General features: G+C 38.4%; 1 protein-coding gene across 1 annotated transcript; it reads right to left on the reverse strand.

Annotated features, from left to right (window-relative positions):
• Nucleotides 1-10,952: 10,952 nt before the first annotated feature.
• LOC149947629 (arylsulfatase B-like) lies at nucleotides 10,953-14,111 on the reverse strand. Its single transcript, XM_090172640.1, has 7 exons — nucleotides 13,974-14,111; nucleotides 13,731-13,909; nucleotides 12,784-12,910; nucleotides 12,602-12,728; nucleotides 11,739-12,035; nucleotides 11,222-11,679; nucleotides 10,953-11,157 (listed from the first exon to the last, which is right to left on the reverse strand). Exons 1-7 carry the CDS (start codon nucleotides 14,103-14,105, stop codon nucleotides 10,984-10,986), a joined length of 1,494 nt encoding a protein of 497 aa, XP_090028766.1. The 5' UTR covers nucleotides 14,106-14,111; the 3' UTR covers nucleotides 10,953-10,983.
• Nucleotides 14,112-16,221: the final 2,110 nt, after the last annotated feature.

Below are 16,221 nucleotides of genomic sequence, written 5' to 3' on the forward strand. Positions count from 1 at the left end.
CCACATACCATTTTTGACCACTATAAAAATGTACTTCTGTGCCTCCGACACTTCTATTCCACCATTGTGCGGAGTCCCACTAGAGGTCTGCCTCCCAAAAATATCGGATACGTACGTTGCTTATCGACGGGTCACGTGACACGTACGAGCGCTATGGGCAGGAATTGCTGCTAATCCATTTCGTCAGCCCATTGTCTTACCACGCAACTGCCACATCGGCACCACTCATAAACTTCATCTCCTCGACCAAGACGATCCTGAAAGCTATGGAACATTACCGGCCAACCTCGACATCGACCACCAGCTCTAGCATAAACAAAAGGGCATCGTCTACAAGATGCTAAGGAAATACGCTTATGTTTTCTCTAAACACGAGAGCGATCTAGGTCGCACCACCCTTATTACTCACCAAATCTACCCGGGCAACTTCGCATCAATTCTTTGCAACAAGAAGTAGATAAACTACGCCGAGCTAACATCATTCGTGACTCTTGTAGTCGATGGGGAGCAGCGGTCATCCTAGTCAATAGTCATGGCGCTTTTGCGTGGATTGGTGACGCCTTAATCAAGTCACCAAAAAAGACGTGTATCCCCTGCATCAAGTGGATGACGCCCTGGATCGCCTAGCCGGAGCGATACTCTTCCCAGGTAGCACGAGCACGTGTATATAAGGGTGATATTTAGTATTCATCGTTTATATTCCGAGTTGAGTAAAATATATACGTCGTTTCAACGTGTTAAGTTAGTATATAAGACACTTATTTAGTCATTTTTTTTTCACTACACGTGTTTCCTACGTATAGATATGGTGAATATATCACTAGATTGGCAGACAGGTAGTTTTTTCGTATATAAATAGTAGATAATTAACAAGGTTGGAAAAGTGTTAAGCTTTACGTTGTGCTTACGTAGATATATGCCTAATTTACTATACCGGATATATTTGCAAAATATATCAGTAGATTGGTAATTGAGGTTTCAAAAAGTGGACAAAAAACCAGTAGCGTAGACAAGTGAATGGTTCCTTTTAAAAACCATCCCTTGGCCGTATCTTTGACTACGCAAAATTTGTATCACCATCCTTACCCCCTCTTTACTTTCACCAGGTATTTTTAAGTGTTAAATTATGCGTACTTACCGATTATACAATGCGCTTATTAAGTTTAAATTACATTAAATCATATGGTATTAAGCTGGTATTTGGCGTGTAGTAAGGAGTTATTTTTCGTGTATTTAGCGGTTAAATTTCATGCATTAAGAGATTATTTCGAGTACATTAATTTGTTATTCTTCATGTGTCAAAGCTTCTTTTTCGTGCACTAATTGGTTATTTTGCGTTCATTAATTGGTTATTTTAATCAGCTAGGCTAATACCCAAAGCACCACCCTAGGCCTAAGTCATCGACCGTCAATTATTTGTTTATTTTTCACTTAGTTACGGATATTAGCCGTGCATTAATAAGTTACTGTCCTGCATTAATTCGTTTTTTTTGCGTGAACTATTTCGTTATTTTGCGTGAACTTTTTGGTTTTTCTTATTTTGTATTAAGCGATATTTTCCGTGTATTTATAGGTTATTTGTCGTAAATTATGTTGTTAGTTTTCGTGTATTAAGCGAATATTTGGCATACAATAAGAGGTTATTTTTCGAGTAATTAGCACTTATTTTGCATGTACGAAGAGATTATTTCGAATACATTTATCTATTATTTAGCATAAATATTAAGCTTTTTTCGTGTATAAAGCGGTTTTTTATGGCATACTGTTTTCCGAAGGATTGTTTGACTTTCAAACGCTGAAAAGGTCTCCATTTCAAGATTTCAAAAGCGATTTATAAATATATTTTTGAAAACTTCTTTTATGAGGTCTATTCATTAAATTAATGAAATTAACTATAAGTATATCGTTAATTTTAATATACAACTCCGTCTTTCACATACATTTTGTAAGATAATTGGGCAGAATTATAGAGAATGCAGATCTATTGAAGAAATATTGCATTGAATAGGTAGAAGTTGTTCCTTAGTCATATGTTTTTGATATTCACTAAACTATCTTTTACCGTCTTATGCATTCTAGTCCTAAAGAGAAGGAAATTTAAGATATGCACTATTGAAAAAAGTATTTATCAATATAATACATAATCAATAAATGAATTGTATCCCAAAAACTTTATTCTATCTAGTATTATACGAAAACTCATCGTGTAATGTGTACCTATTCATCACATAATAACAAACATTTAATGCACGCAAAATAACTAAAAAATGCACGCAAAATAGCCAACTATTGCACAAAAAACAACTAATGTATATGCACACAAAATAACCAATTAATGTACACAAAATAACCAATTAATGCAACCAAAATAGGCAACAAATGCACAGAAACTAACTTATTAATGCACGCAAAATAAGCGATTGATCAACGAAAACAACCGATTGCCACAGAAAAAGTTTCACGAAATAATACCTGAATTCACTGAAACTAACCGCTAAATTCAAAAACAAATAACTCCTTAATACACGCAAAATCGCTGATTAATACGTTATAATTTAAATAAAAAACATGGTTATTGTTTTCAAACCTAATGCTATTTGAACTTAATAGGCGCTTTTTTAATCTAAATGTACGCGTAATTTAACACTTAAAAACTACGTGGTGAAACACGTGGTAACTGGTGACATGATCATCGTTTACCAAACGTGTTTCATATACGTTTTAGAAAACTCGATAAAACACGTAATATGTACGTGATTGTGCTACCTGGGAGGGCACTCAGAATGTATATTAGTTTTACTGATATCGGCAGATTTCCGAGTTCCTGCACAGTACCGATGAGCCCCAAAAAGGGCGAAAGCGGTGTACTGTTGGATTTTGAATTTTGATTATATTGCACTGTTTAAATTCTCGATGTATTAATATAATAGGTTTTTATAGGTTCATACCAGAATTATACCGGATAGAGACATCTTAATATTCCAAAGAGTTCGTGTTGGGTACAGTGGCGTAACTATAGGGCGGCAGAGCTGGCAAAATGCCACGGGCCCCCGACCCGAGAGGGCCCCGGCCCAAGCGGCTGCGAGTTCAGAAATAGCCTAACTTTTTTAACAAAATATTGTACCTGTGACGATTTTTACTGGGAGGGCCCCATCCAAAGAATTTGCCACGGGCCTCAGATGGTATAGTTACGCCACTGGTTGGGTATGACTCCGTAACGGGGTCGGGTATGAATCCGAAACAGGGTCGGGAATGAATCCGAAACGGGGTCGGTTATGAATCCGAAATGGAGTTGGGTATCATTGCAATATTGAGCCGTAATACCTACCCATTGTTCGTCGGAAAGTAATTTCTTTGCCGTAAAAATAGTTTCCCCGACTCTAATTCGGGCGGACATAGTACCAGTCACAAGAGTAGTTTCCCGACTGTATTTTGGCTACGAAATAGTCGCCGTCAGACAGTCGGCCCAACCGAAAGTCGGCGCCGTCGGGCAGGCGACAATTGCTACTGGGGAACGTGTAAAGTCAGTATATAAGTCACTTATTCAGTCATGTATTTCACTACACGTGTTTCCTTTGTATAGAACAGTAGATTGGTAATTGAGGTTTCGAAAAGTTCACAAATAACCAGTGGCGTAGACAAGTGAATGGTTCCTTTTAAAAACCCTCCCTTAGGCGTATCTTTGGCTATGCAAAATTTTTATCCCCTTCCTTACCCCTCTTAACTTTTACATAGTCTGACACGACCTTGGACGCGTTTCTATGTCACTGCAAATATCATTTAAAAATAAAATTTAGAGATAAAGTTTTTACCTTTTAAAGAAAACATTTCTCAAATTTGTTAGTAGGTTTCGGCCGTTTCCAGGTATTAAAAACACGTACTTACTACGTGTTTCTAAAACCTGCAAAAACACGTTTGGTAAACGCTGATCATGTCACCAGTTAGCACGTGTTTCACCAGGTATTTTTAAGTGTTAAATTATGCGTACTTACCGATTATACAATGCGCTTATTAAGTTTAAATTATATTAAATCATACGCTATTAAGGTGCTATTTGGGGTGTAGTAAGGAGTTATTTTTCGTGTATTTAGAGGTTAAAATTTCATGCATTAAGAGATTATTTCGAGTACATTAATTTGTTATTTTTCGTGTGTCAAACGCTTCTTTTCGTGCATTAATTGGTTATTTTTCATGTAGTTAGGGATATTTTCCTTGCATTAATAAGTTACTGTCGTTTATTTATTCATTATTTTGCGTGAACTAATTGGTTATTTTCCGTGTATTAAGCGATATTTTCCGTGATTTAATAGGTTATTTGGCGTAAATTATGCAGTTAGTTTTCTTGTCTTAAGCAGATATTTGGCATACAATAAAAGGTTATTTTTCAAGTAATAAGAACTTGTTTTGCGTGCACGAAGAGATTATTTCGAATACATGAATTTATTATTTTGCATGTATTAAGCTTTTTTTTCGTGTATAAAGTGGTTTTTTATTTATGGCGTACTGTTTTCCGAAAGGTTGTTTGACTTTCAAACGCTAAAAAGGTCTCCATTTCAAGATTTCAAAGGCGAAATATATTTTGAAAAACTTCTTTTCTGATGTCTATTCATTAATTTAATGAAATTATATTAATTGCAATATACAATTTCGTGGTGTACGTCCTCACATAAATTTTGTAGGATAATTGGACAGAATTATAGAGAATGGAGATCTTTTTAAGAAATACTGCCTTAAAGAGATAGAAGTTGTTTCTTAGTCATACGTTTATGATGTTTGTTAAACTATCTCCTTACGTCTTATGCATTCTAGTCCCATAGGGAATGAAAATTAAGACATGTACTGTTGAACAAATTATTTATCAATATAAAACATAATCAATAAATGTATTGTCTCCTAAAGAATACTTCCCTGTCCCCACGTATTCCCCCGTTGGCGTGGCCGTTACACTTATCTCACCCTGATTAATCAGTTATTGTGTGCTGGTGTCTAAGGCTTCAGGTCGACACCGATTTGTGTATCTCAAAAAAAAACACATAATACGTACTTGATGTTGCTACCTGGGATGACATCATAATATTTTAAAAAAGCTTCGACCTCGATATGGAACACCTCGGCCAGATCCTAACGTGCCTGAAGAACGTAATCTTGAAGATAAAACGCCGCCAGTGTTCTTTCGCAAAATCTGAAATCAGGTTATAAGAACATTAGTCCGGACCCACGCCATCTTGCAGCAGTTAAGAACTTTCAGCGGCCATCCACCAAGAAAGGCGTTCAGCAGTTCCTAGGACTAGCGAGGTACTATCCAAGATTCGTTAAAAGGTTATCTCAATCGACCTCACTAAAAAAGACGTTCCGTTCAAATGGTCGGATGAAAATGAAACGGCCTTTGTATCCCTTCGTCAAGCACTAATTTACAATCCAATCATACACCATCCCCGGTGGGATCTCCCCATCGAGGTGCACACCAATGCCAGTGCCTTAGGAATTTCTGAAATCTTCAAACAAAGAATAGAAGGACACGGATACGTAATATGCTCTGCGAGTCGTCTAATCAACGCAGTAGAGCAGAGCTACAGTCCAACAGAAAGATAATGTCTGGCCATTATCTACTACTACTACAGAGAATTTTCAGTGAAGAATTTAACTTTAAGTTCCGTGTGTTCGTGGGGTCGTGATGGAAAGATATTGAACAAAGTACATAAAATAAGAGATAATGACGTCATTTGAATTGCAATAATAATGTGCATTCAACCACATCACATTCTTGTCGATGTGCGCCTTCCAACTCAAGCGGATCCAAATGACCGCAGCTCGAACAAGCCCTACCCGGTGGCAAGCCTACTTAGTTACAAGACGCGATCCTAACAGTAGACCGACGCGCGGTGGAATCAAAACATCGACTTGGAAAATAACGTCCTCGTTTAATCCTTACAACCGCGATCGACGTCCTAGGATAGTTCTAACAACTTCATAATGGAGATATGCAACGTGGACATGACTTTTATTATTGGTACTGTATAATTTGTCGAAAAATATCTGGATCACTTGCGTCAATCTTATTGTCCGATTAACGTTTTTTTCTTGTGAGATAGGCCATTAAATCGGCAAAACAACCAACCGTGGAATCAGAGGCGTAGTGAGGGGGGGAATACGCCCCGGGCGCCGACGGTCAGGGGGGCGCCAAAGAGTATTAAAAAAGTATTAAAGCGGATACTGGAAACTTGAAAAATTTTTAATATATCAATTAAATTAATATTTATTTTGTTTTTGATAATGATTAGGTTTCGTTTAAAAATAAGGAATTTTATGGCGGAAATTGGGGCCGGTGCAGGGGGGGGGGGGGCGCAAATTTTGGAGTTTGGCTCTGGGCGCCAAATAACCTCACTACGCCATTGGCCAGATTCATAACTTCCTCAAAAACAATTTCGATAAACCGTCTAGGCAGATCTGATCGGCTATCGTCTTATTGGCCCATTTTTTCTTCTAAATCGTCTTGATGGACAGAATAACTTCCTTCAAAACGAATTACTGAAAGAACTGGACTACATTCCTTAGGTCGATTACGAACAACTTTGGTCTCCCATACAACGGAGTTCAAATTCGACCAAATCCTACAATTCGGCCGGATTTCAAATAAATTTACGAGGAACCTTTAATATGAAAAAAATAAATATATTTATTCGTCGTTTTCTGGCATATAGAAATTAAAAAAGTAAAAATTAGTTTCAATTTAAAAAATATAAGCGCTAAATTTCACGCATCTCACTTTTTCAACCTCACGCAGATCTCACGCACCGTACTTTTTCGATCTCACGCAGATCTCACGCACGGTACTTTTTTGATCTCACGCAAATCTCACGCACTGTACCTTTTCGATCTCACGCAGTTCTCACGCACCGTACTTTTTCGATCTCATGCAGATCTCACGCACCGTACTTTTTCGATCTCACGCACCATACTTTTCGATCTCACGCAGATCTCAAGCACCATACTATTTCGATCTCACGGAGATCTCACGCACCGTACTTTTTCGATCTCACGGAGATCTCACGCACCGTACTTTTTCGATCTCACGGAGATCTCACGCACCGTACTTTTTCGATCTCACGCACCGTACTTTTTCGATCTCACACATCGCACTTTTTCAACCTCACGCAGATCTCACGCACCGTACTTTTTCGATCTCACGCAGATCTCACGCACGGTACTTTTTCGATCTCACGCACCGTACTTTTTCGATCTCACGCTGCATACTTTTCGATCTCACGCAGATCTCAAGCAATATACTTTTTCGATCTCACGCAGATCTCACGACCGTACTTTTTCGATCTCGAGTCGATCTCACGCAGATCTCACGCACCATACTTTTTTGACCTCAAGCCGATCTCACGCAGATCTCACGCACCGTACTTTTTCGTTCTCACGCAGATCTCACGCACCGAACTTTCTCGATCTCACGCAGATCTCACGCACCGTACTTTTTCGATCTCACGCAGATCTCACGCACCGTACTTTTTCGATCTCATGCACTATACTTTTTCGATCTCACGCAGATCTCACGCACTATACTTTTTCGATCTCACGCAGATCTCACGCACTATACTTTTTCGATCTCACGCAGATCTCACGCACCGTACTTTTTTGATCTCACGCAGACCTCACGCACCGTACTTTTTCGATCTCACGCATCGCACTTTTTCAACCTCACGCAGATCTCACGCACCGTACTTTTTCGATCTCACGCAGATCTCACGCACGGTACTTTTTCGATCTCACGCACCGTACTTTTTCGATCTCACGCTGCATACTTTTCGATCTCACGCAGATCTCAAGCAATATACTTTTTCGATCTCACGCAGATCTCACGCACCATACTTTTTTGACCTCAAGCCGATCTCACGCAGATCTCACGCACCGTACTTTTTCGTTCTCACGCAGATCTCACGCACCGAACTTTCTCGATCTCACGCAGATCTCACGCACCGTACTTTTTCGATCTCACGCAGATCTCACGCACCGTACTTTTTCGATCTCACGCACCATACTTTTTCAATCTAACGCAGAACTCACGCACCGTACTTATTCAATCTCACGCAGATCTCACGCACCGTACTTTTTAGATATCACGCAGATCTCACGCACAGTACTTTTTCGATCTCACGCAGATCTCACGCTCAGTACTTTTTCGATCAAACACAGCGTATGTTTTTCCTTCTCAGCAAAAGTGATTTCTGTCTTCACTTTCATACGCTTTAGCAATATCAATAAACCGCGAGTAAAGATCTCTTTTTCGGTGTCGAGCGATTTTTTTTTTTGCTAAATGAGTGGGCAAAGGTTATCAGTCAAACGCGTAGCCTACATTTTATATATTAGGTAACGGATATTCATCTTTACCAATCCAATTCATCCTTTGGATTTATTTTTGGACTCTCGTTTCGGTCCAATTTTTCCGAATAGCTCCTTTTCAGAATCCTCTTTAGTCGTGTTCACACTAGACACTTTGGAACCGTTTTTAAACGGTTTCGGAAGCTAAAATTGAACATTTTTGGTGTCAAGTGTATTAATAGCCGTACGATGAATACATACGACAGTAAAATTTTACAATTTGTATTTTCGAAACCGTTTTAAACTGTTTCAAAGTGTCTAGTGTGAACGCGGCTTTTGTAGACGCAACAGAAGGAACCTTCTTCCAAAATATCAATAAAAACTGTTTGGATCTATTTCGAAGTCTTCAGAATGGCTAACAACGGCGAAGTCGACAATAGATCATTTTTGAGATCACGAACATATTCCTCTATGCGAAGTACAATATCTTTCTGTTGTGATGGTATTTTTAACACGCGTATAAGTATTTTCTTTCAGTACCGTTTTTCGTAACCACTTCAATATTTCCAAAATTTCTCCCAAGAGGTTTTTCGAAGCCATTATGTCCGTCTCTACCGTTTTAAGAATGATGGGTATCTTATTATCAATTTAGATCTTACAGTTAAATTTAGCTTTCGGGTTTAACCTTTCTACTGGCCATTTTCTCTATTTGAGCCAGACTTTTCGATTTGTTACTGTTTTTTATTGAAATAGAGGTAGTCGGGGAAAAAAACGTTACGTTATTTGTAATATTTTCCTTTTCGGAGTGATGATAACTAAATGTTTGAAATGTATTCCTTTCCATTGAATTCCACCAAAAGATTAAAGTCTTCGTTTAACCCCAACATGTGGACGTAGCAATTTTAAATAATACACGACGGGCAACGGTGTAACATGGTAGTTTGTTACTATATTTAATTTGCAGTTAATTACAGCAAATAGATTTATTATCGAGATTTCGTGGAACAGTTCTTCCTAATGAAAGACAATGTCCTCTCTACCTGGTTGCATATCGTCGATCAAGCATATATAAGAACCGTACTTACCTGGCTTTTTCAGTGACCCATGTCTAGAGGATCATGGCCAATTTCATTCATACCAAGCGACCAAGCACTTTACGATGGGGACATGGCACACCGATATGCTTTAAACACTGAGTTCCCTCAGCGAACGATTGTCAGTGACAGTTCGTTCTAAAAACTCCAAGATACCCAAACTTCACTCCTCTGAGGCTTCACCAAAGAGCGAATATGATGGGGGGACACCTCTTACCAGCCTGAATGACAATCCAGGTGTCATTCTGTAATATGCTTTACCGTGCTAGAACCAGCATCGTAGCAGAAGGTGAACGGTAAATGGAGTTATAAAGGTTTTAATCTTTGTATTCTTTTCAATAATGTTTTGTGAAATTCATAGAACAAACATATTTTAAATATATTGTTTTCTTCATTTAACCTAGGAGCAACAAACACAAGGAGAACGCAGCTAGCCTTTAAACACGCTAACGAAGGGTTGTGTACGAATTTCATTGGACGAGCGTCACGAGCCTTTACACTGAACGTTTTACGGGCGGGGGGAAGACAATTTCCGAATTTTCCCCTTCCGACGGCAGCAGGCGCTAAAGCGTCTAGCCAATGAAAAACGTACACAAGAAAATCCACGACTTTTGACGGGTAGCGTTCTCCTTGTGTGGGGTGTTGTGTTTGTTTAACTAGGCAAATTGTTCTTTTCAACGCTTAACATCATAATGGAAAATGGGCCTTATTCGACAGAACTAACTTTATTTATAAGTTTCAGAGTATTCTATACAACTATCTCAATGAAATGTTTTGTTGTCTTGCCGTCCGGTGAAAAACGTCTCTTTAACCATTAAATGTTTTTCGATTATCCCAAAATTTACAAATTAAATAGCTCTTTCATTAATTTTTTTGAGTTCTAGATTTAAAATTTGATTCAGAAAATTGCATGGGTCATTGTGTAATGAAATGCTACTTATCTGAGTAAAATTGGTAGTAATATTGATTCTGATTGTTAATTTTGTCCCTGTAATTAATGGATTGTATAATACGTAACTGGGTATTTTATCTTTGATAGACCGTTTTCTACCGAAAATTCAAAATAACCAGATACTAACCTAGTTTTCAATTTTAAAAGTATTTTTTTCCGTTGGTTACTTGGCGAATAGTATTTTGAAGTATAATTATGATAAAATTATTAGATGTGTGTGGGTCTTTTGGTGTCCATTCACCACTGGGAAATTAGGTCTCAGGTCTCCAGATCACCACAAGAATATTTGTTAACAAGTAGCCAGATTTCCAGCTTCCACCACTCCGGTTTCCGAACCTCAAGTCTCCCCGTAAATGGTAAATCTCTGCTCTCGGATGCCGAAGATTGGAGCCCGGTGTCGCCGATGTAGTTGTGCAATCACCTCTCATTTAAATTTCCGAAACAAATTTGAATGATAATTTTAAGTCTGAATAATTTATATTTAATGTGTTAAACCAATTCTATTGATGAAATGACCCTTAAACACGTTTTCAAGAAACAAAACGATGCCATCTGAGTATATACTTTACTGTTCGAAGCAAGTTAACGATTAATGCAAAATGTTATTCGATATTATAGAGAACAAGGCGTATCTGTAGGGGAACTGTATAAGAATTCTTCTTCTCTGAATGGGACCCAGTAACCATTGTGAAAATATGGGCTCGCGTTGTAATCAAACAGCGGAAAATTAACGGGAACGGCTCTGGCCTTGTGGTATTCTAACCTCTTCAGGATATAATCAACAACCTGAAATATAAAACCAATGCGATGATACCGATTCTGAAATGATAAATAGGATGTAAGTATTTACCTCTTTTTCCTCATTGGCAATATTTTTAGTTTCGTAAGGGTCGTTTTCCAAATTAAAAAGGCACATTTGATCACTTTCTGTACAAGGACTACCGCTTGTCGTGGCCATCACTGGAATAGTTTGCGGGTTGCATTCGGCGTAAGGCCCTCTAGGGAATTCCGGATGCACCTGGTAGAATCTGTCCATAGTTACATCGACCAAGTAGGATTCTAAAGGCCAGCAAGCGGTGTCTGTTGGTGCCGTTTCGTTCCCGGGCGCAATTTGCTCTCCAACCGTTCGATGGTCGTACATTGCGGCGATACCCGTCACAAGCTTGTAATTCTTCCACCTCAAACCGGAAAAATTGAAAATGGGATCTAGATGGAGCAACATCTCTTGTCTAGGAGATTTGGATCCAGTAGCTATCGCTTTCCACATATCCATCCCATCTATGTCACCCAAGTTAGATACCTTTCCACCTTTGAAAATCGATTTTTCTTTCGTATTATTGAAATCTTCAAATGTTTATGATATTTACCAGCTGCACTGTAGAGGGTGGGTAACCAATCCGTTATATGCATCATGCCGTTAAAGGTCCTCCTGGAGTTGACTATGAGAGGGCTCCATAGGAACCCAGTGACCTTTACTCCTCCCTCAAATGTCGACCCCTTGCTACCAAAATACGGATAATTCGAAGCACCGTTGGAATAGAGTCCGTTTTGCAACGGGCCTCCGTTGTCGGACGACACAACAATGATAGTGTTCTCCAGCATCTGTTGTTCTGCCAGAGCAGCCACTATTTTACCCAATGACATGTCGATACACGCGAGAGAACCTTTCATAAAAATATGAAATTTAATTTCATTGCATATTTATCATTTTAAAAGGGAACGGTCAAGCGTTAACCAGTTAGATAGCCCTATAGCCCGTTAAAAACTAAAATTTATAGCGAAAACCGCATCAAAAAATATTAAGCGGATACGTTTTAATAAAATATAAAGAAATTTCGTGAAATTGAAAAGCACGCGTCCGCTCCGACACCTGGTGAGAAATCGGTGAGATACTCCTTGTTTGAATTTAATTTGAAAAACAATATGAAAGCGCGCCACTAAGGTCGTGCTGGCGCTGGCGATACACCTTAATATGGCGGCTTAAATTAAAACCCGAATATTTGGCTTTATTTTGCGTTTCAACTTTTTGGGGCAAAAACTATTTTTTAAAATGAGGCGATATTTGGAAAAGCTTGCCCGTTCCCCTTTAATAAATGTTTTGTGTAATCTCGGGATGGTTCGCGATATTAAAGAGCTATGATTGTTGCAAAACCCTTATTGACGTAATTGACTGTGTAAAAATGTACATTCCGCTATGTTTTCCCCTACTGGATTCGTAGACTTTTACTACCTGCATATTGTTGTCTTTCTCTGTCCGGAATATGATTGAAGTACTTGGCGTACTTGTAGGGAGATTTCATCTCTTCGAAATTGTTGCCTCGATGAACACCGTGTTCCGCCACGTACAAAAACAACGGCTGCCAGAAAAATAGGCGTTAAGCGTGAGGCGATCACAAGGCCGGGTTACCTTACGTTGGTCTGATCGTGGTTTTTGATAATGTTAAGAGCTTCAGCGTTATAAAGATCGCAGAGATATTTCATATCATGGTCAGTTACGATATCCATATCACGCCTGAAATCCAAACCTCCAAAGAGAACGCTACGAATGATTTCAATAGTATTCGTTTAACGGAGTTTTGAGTTACATTAAGTCATAAATCTTGGATATTTTCTACCACGCGTGGTCTAAAAGTATTCATTTATAGCGATTTCCACTGGGCGATTTCGAGCGCTTTTCGAGTGCTCGGGATGAGATTTTGTCCTCCACTGGGAAATCGCGAGCAGCTCGTGACCAAATCCGCGTCTTTCACTGGCGAATTTGCTCCCGAGAGCGAAAAAGTTGACGGTGCAATAAATCTCGAGCAATTTTAGGGGTTTTTCAAAATGGCGGAACGCGACATGCAAAGATATATTCGTGTACTTCACCAAGAATGTATTTATTTATACTCAGGGAGAATGAATATGTCGAGATTATTTTTAGCGTTTCTCCAATTCCACCCGTTGGGCCCCCCGGTACGCTCCTCCGCTTTAATAAAATCAAATAATACTGCAATCTCATTGGTTCTTAAAAATTGCATTTTTCGACGCGATTAACGCTGCTGCGAGGACGCAAAAAAAAAAGACCTCCTCCTTTTTTCCTCCCCCCCCCCCTTAGCGTGACGGGATTAGGGGCTCAACGTGTCCGTCGATAGTCTCGACATATTCATTCTCCCTGATTATAAATAAATACATTCTTGACTTCACTGAGAAAATGCTCGCTTGGAAATCGCCCTTAAATCGAGGTCGAACTTCACTGGGAAACCCGCTCGACCGCGTTCTTCGGAAATCTCGACACGGGCGGTGACGTAAAAGTCGATTTTACGGTGCTCTGAGGGTAGCCCAGTGGGAATCTCTATAAATTAGGATCGTGGTCATCTTACTTTTCAGGCTTCGATATATCGTGTTGGTATTTCGAGGTTAAATTCGCCGTATTTGATACATTAGCGGAGAAGGTGGTGTGATGGGTAAAGTGGTCGTTATTTCCGTTCCAAAAACCGTAATGAGACTGGAAACCCCTGAACGTCGGAGTGTATTCCTTGCGGTGAAAACCCAGATGCCACTAAGGGTTTCAAAAAAAATCTGTTTAGAACTGACGTTGAATTACCGAAGTACGACTGCATCACCTTTCCAATCATTCTGCTGGTGTAACCCAGTTTATTCAGATATTGGGGCATGGTCGTGATGTTGAGAGGTAAACCAGCGGGTTGCGATCCGGCGAGGACGTAGTGTTGCAGCCCCGTTCTGTAATCGTACATCCCGCTCATCAAAGACGCTCTGGAAGGTGTGCAAAGCGGCGTCACGTAATAGTTGTTGAGAAAAACGCCCTCTCTGGCCAAACGGTTCATGTTTGGAGTATAGATGTCCTTGGGACCACATCGATCGATGTCGTAGCTACCCTGCAATCAAGTTGTCATTATCAGAGAGATGCCAGAAAACGACCCTAAGGTATTATTTTGTACTCGTAGCGAGTGCGCGGCTATTTATAAAATAATAGTATAAAGTGAGATTTATCGGGAGTTACCAAGTCTGGTATTAATGTTATATAAAAGTAAGTTACTTAGGTCTAACCATGGATAACGTATTCCACGCTACAGCCACAATAATACCTGGGTTTCGCCATACCTATTGACAAACTGCTTACAGGGTGACCAACATCAGGGTTGTTCAAAATGCTTTTTTTTTTCCAAATGCAAAATACTTTCTCCATAACTCATAATACAAAATTCAAAATGTAAAATGGTTTTTACAGATCAAATTAAAAATACAAAATGCATTTTGAAAATGGTTTTGAAAATGCAAAATGTTTTTACAAATGTACTCAGTTTACTTTTACCACAGTTAGTTTGAATTACTAAACTTTGAAATTATTAATATTTAATAAGTAATTAATTATAAACGATTAATTAATTAATTAATTAATTAGTAAATAATAATAATTATTTATTAGTAAATAATAATTATTATTAATTAGTAAATAAAAATTATTATTAATTAAAAAATAATAATTATTATTAATTAGTAAATAAAAATTATTATTAATTAGTAAATAATTATTATTATTAATTAGTAAATAATTATTATTATTAATTAGTAATTAATAATAATTACGTAAAGATTTCAAAACTATCCACGCAGCCAGCGTGGGAAATAAAGCGGTGGCACTGTACGAATGTTGGTCTGCTTCAGAGAAAGTTACTTAGGGGCTAATAGGCCACACTTTGAAGGTCTCTGGCGCTCTTTGAACTCATCGTAGGAAAATGGGAAAAAACCGGCACACTTCTCAACTCACCCCCTACAACTCCTTAATTTTTTTGCATAACCTTTTGAAACACCCTGTATAATAAGTATACCAAGATATCTAGGAGTTTGATGTAATAAAATGGCTACGAAGGCTGCCACAGTTTAATTTTTAAACTAAGCATTAATTTCACAACTTTACGAAAAACCAATCTTAATTCTTTGCGGCTTCGCTTTTAGCACTTTTCTCGTCCGCAACCCCATCGACCAGAGAGCTCGGTTTCAAGAATTTTCTCTTTTCCAACATGGAGTTTCTATTAAAGAGGAGGTGTATTTTTCTTCGTTCCGTTTGACCGTTCTCCGCGCATCTCCATCCCCTCTGATGTTATTTCTCTCAGATTGTCGTCTGCAGGAAACGAAGCAATCAATGGAGAGTGGTTTCTTAGATTGTTAATTCGGTGATGGGGTTATTTCAATTTTATTAAAATGGAAAAGGATATTGACTTGAAAAAGAAAAGGCTTTTTTTCGCGGGAACCAACTAAAAAAGGATGTAATATAAAAAATTAGAAGTACTTAAGACTGTTAACATTTCCTATAACTAATATAGGGAACATCCGTATGAATCAGTTTTGGGCGTGTTCATTTTTGTTTGAATTTTTTTTATTATACCAAAGTTTTACCAAAGCACGCGTGATAAAATTCAATTAACACAACACGTTTTAAGATCGCGTGTATTAGCCGCTAACGACCAGTGTTTTCTTAAATGTTAGACTTCTAACATTTTGTTCAGTTTTATCTTTAGTCCAAAATCAGTTAATTGAAATCTTTAAATATTCATTTAGCGAGTTTGTTGTTATTTCGCTATTATAACATTTTTTGGTCAAATTGGACACGACTGGCTTCATTTCCATGATATTTTCGCGATAACCGTCCACAACAGAAACTCATAAATTTCAGTTTTTGAAGTCATCATACATCACTACGAAAAGAAGCTGAAACCTTGGGCCCCATATCAACCAATCGAGGACGTTAAATAAATTATGCACGAATTGTAGGGACTACAGCGCTTTCCTAAACAGCATTTGTTTAATCAGCATTTTCCAAAACAGCGTTTTTCAAATCAGCATTTTGTC

Source organism: Leiobunum rupestre, chromosome 4, assembly GCF_980474605.1.
Source record: "Leiobunum rupestre chromosome 4, qqLeiRupe1.1.hap1, whole genome shotgun sequence".
Taxonomy (NCBI): Eukaryota; Metazoa; Arthropoda; class Arachnida; order Opiliones; family Sclerosomatidae; genus Leiobunum; species Leiobunum rupestre.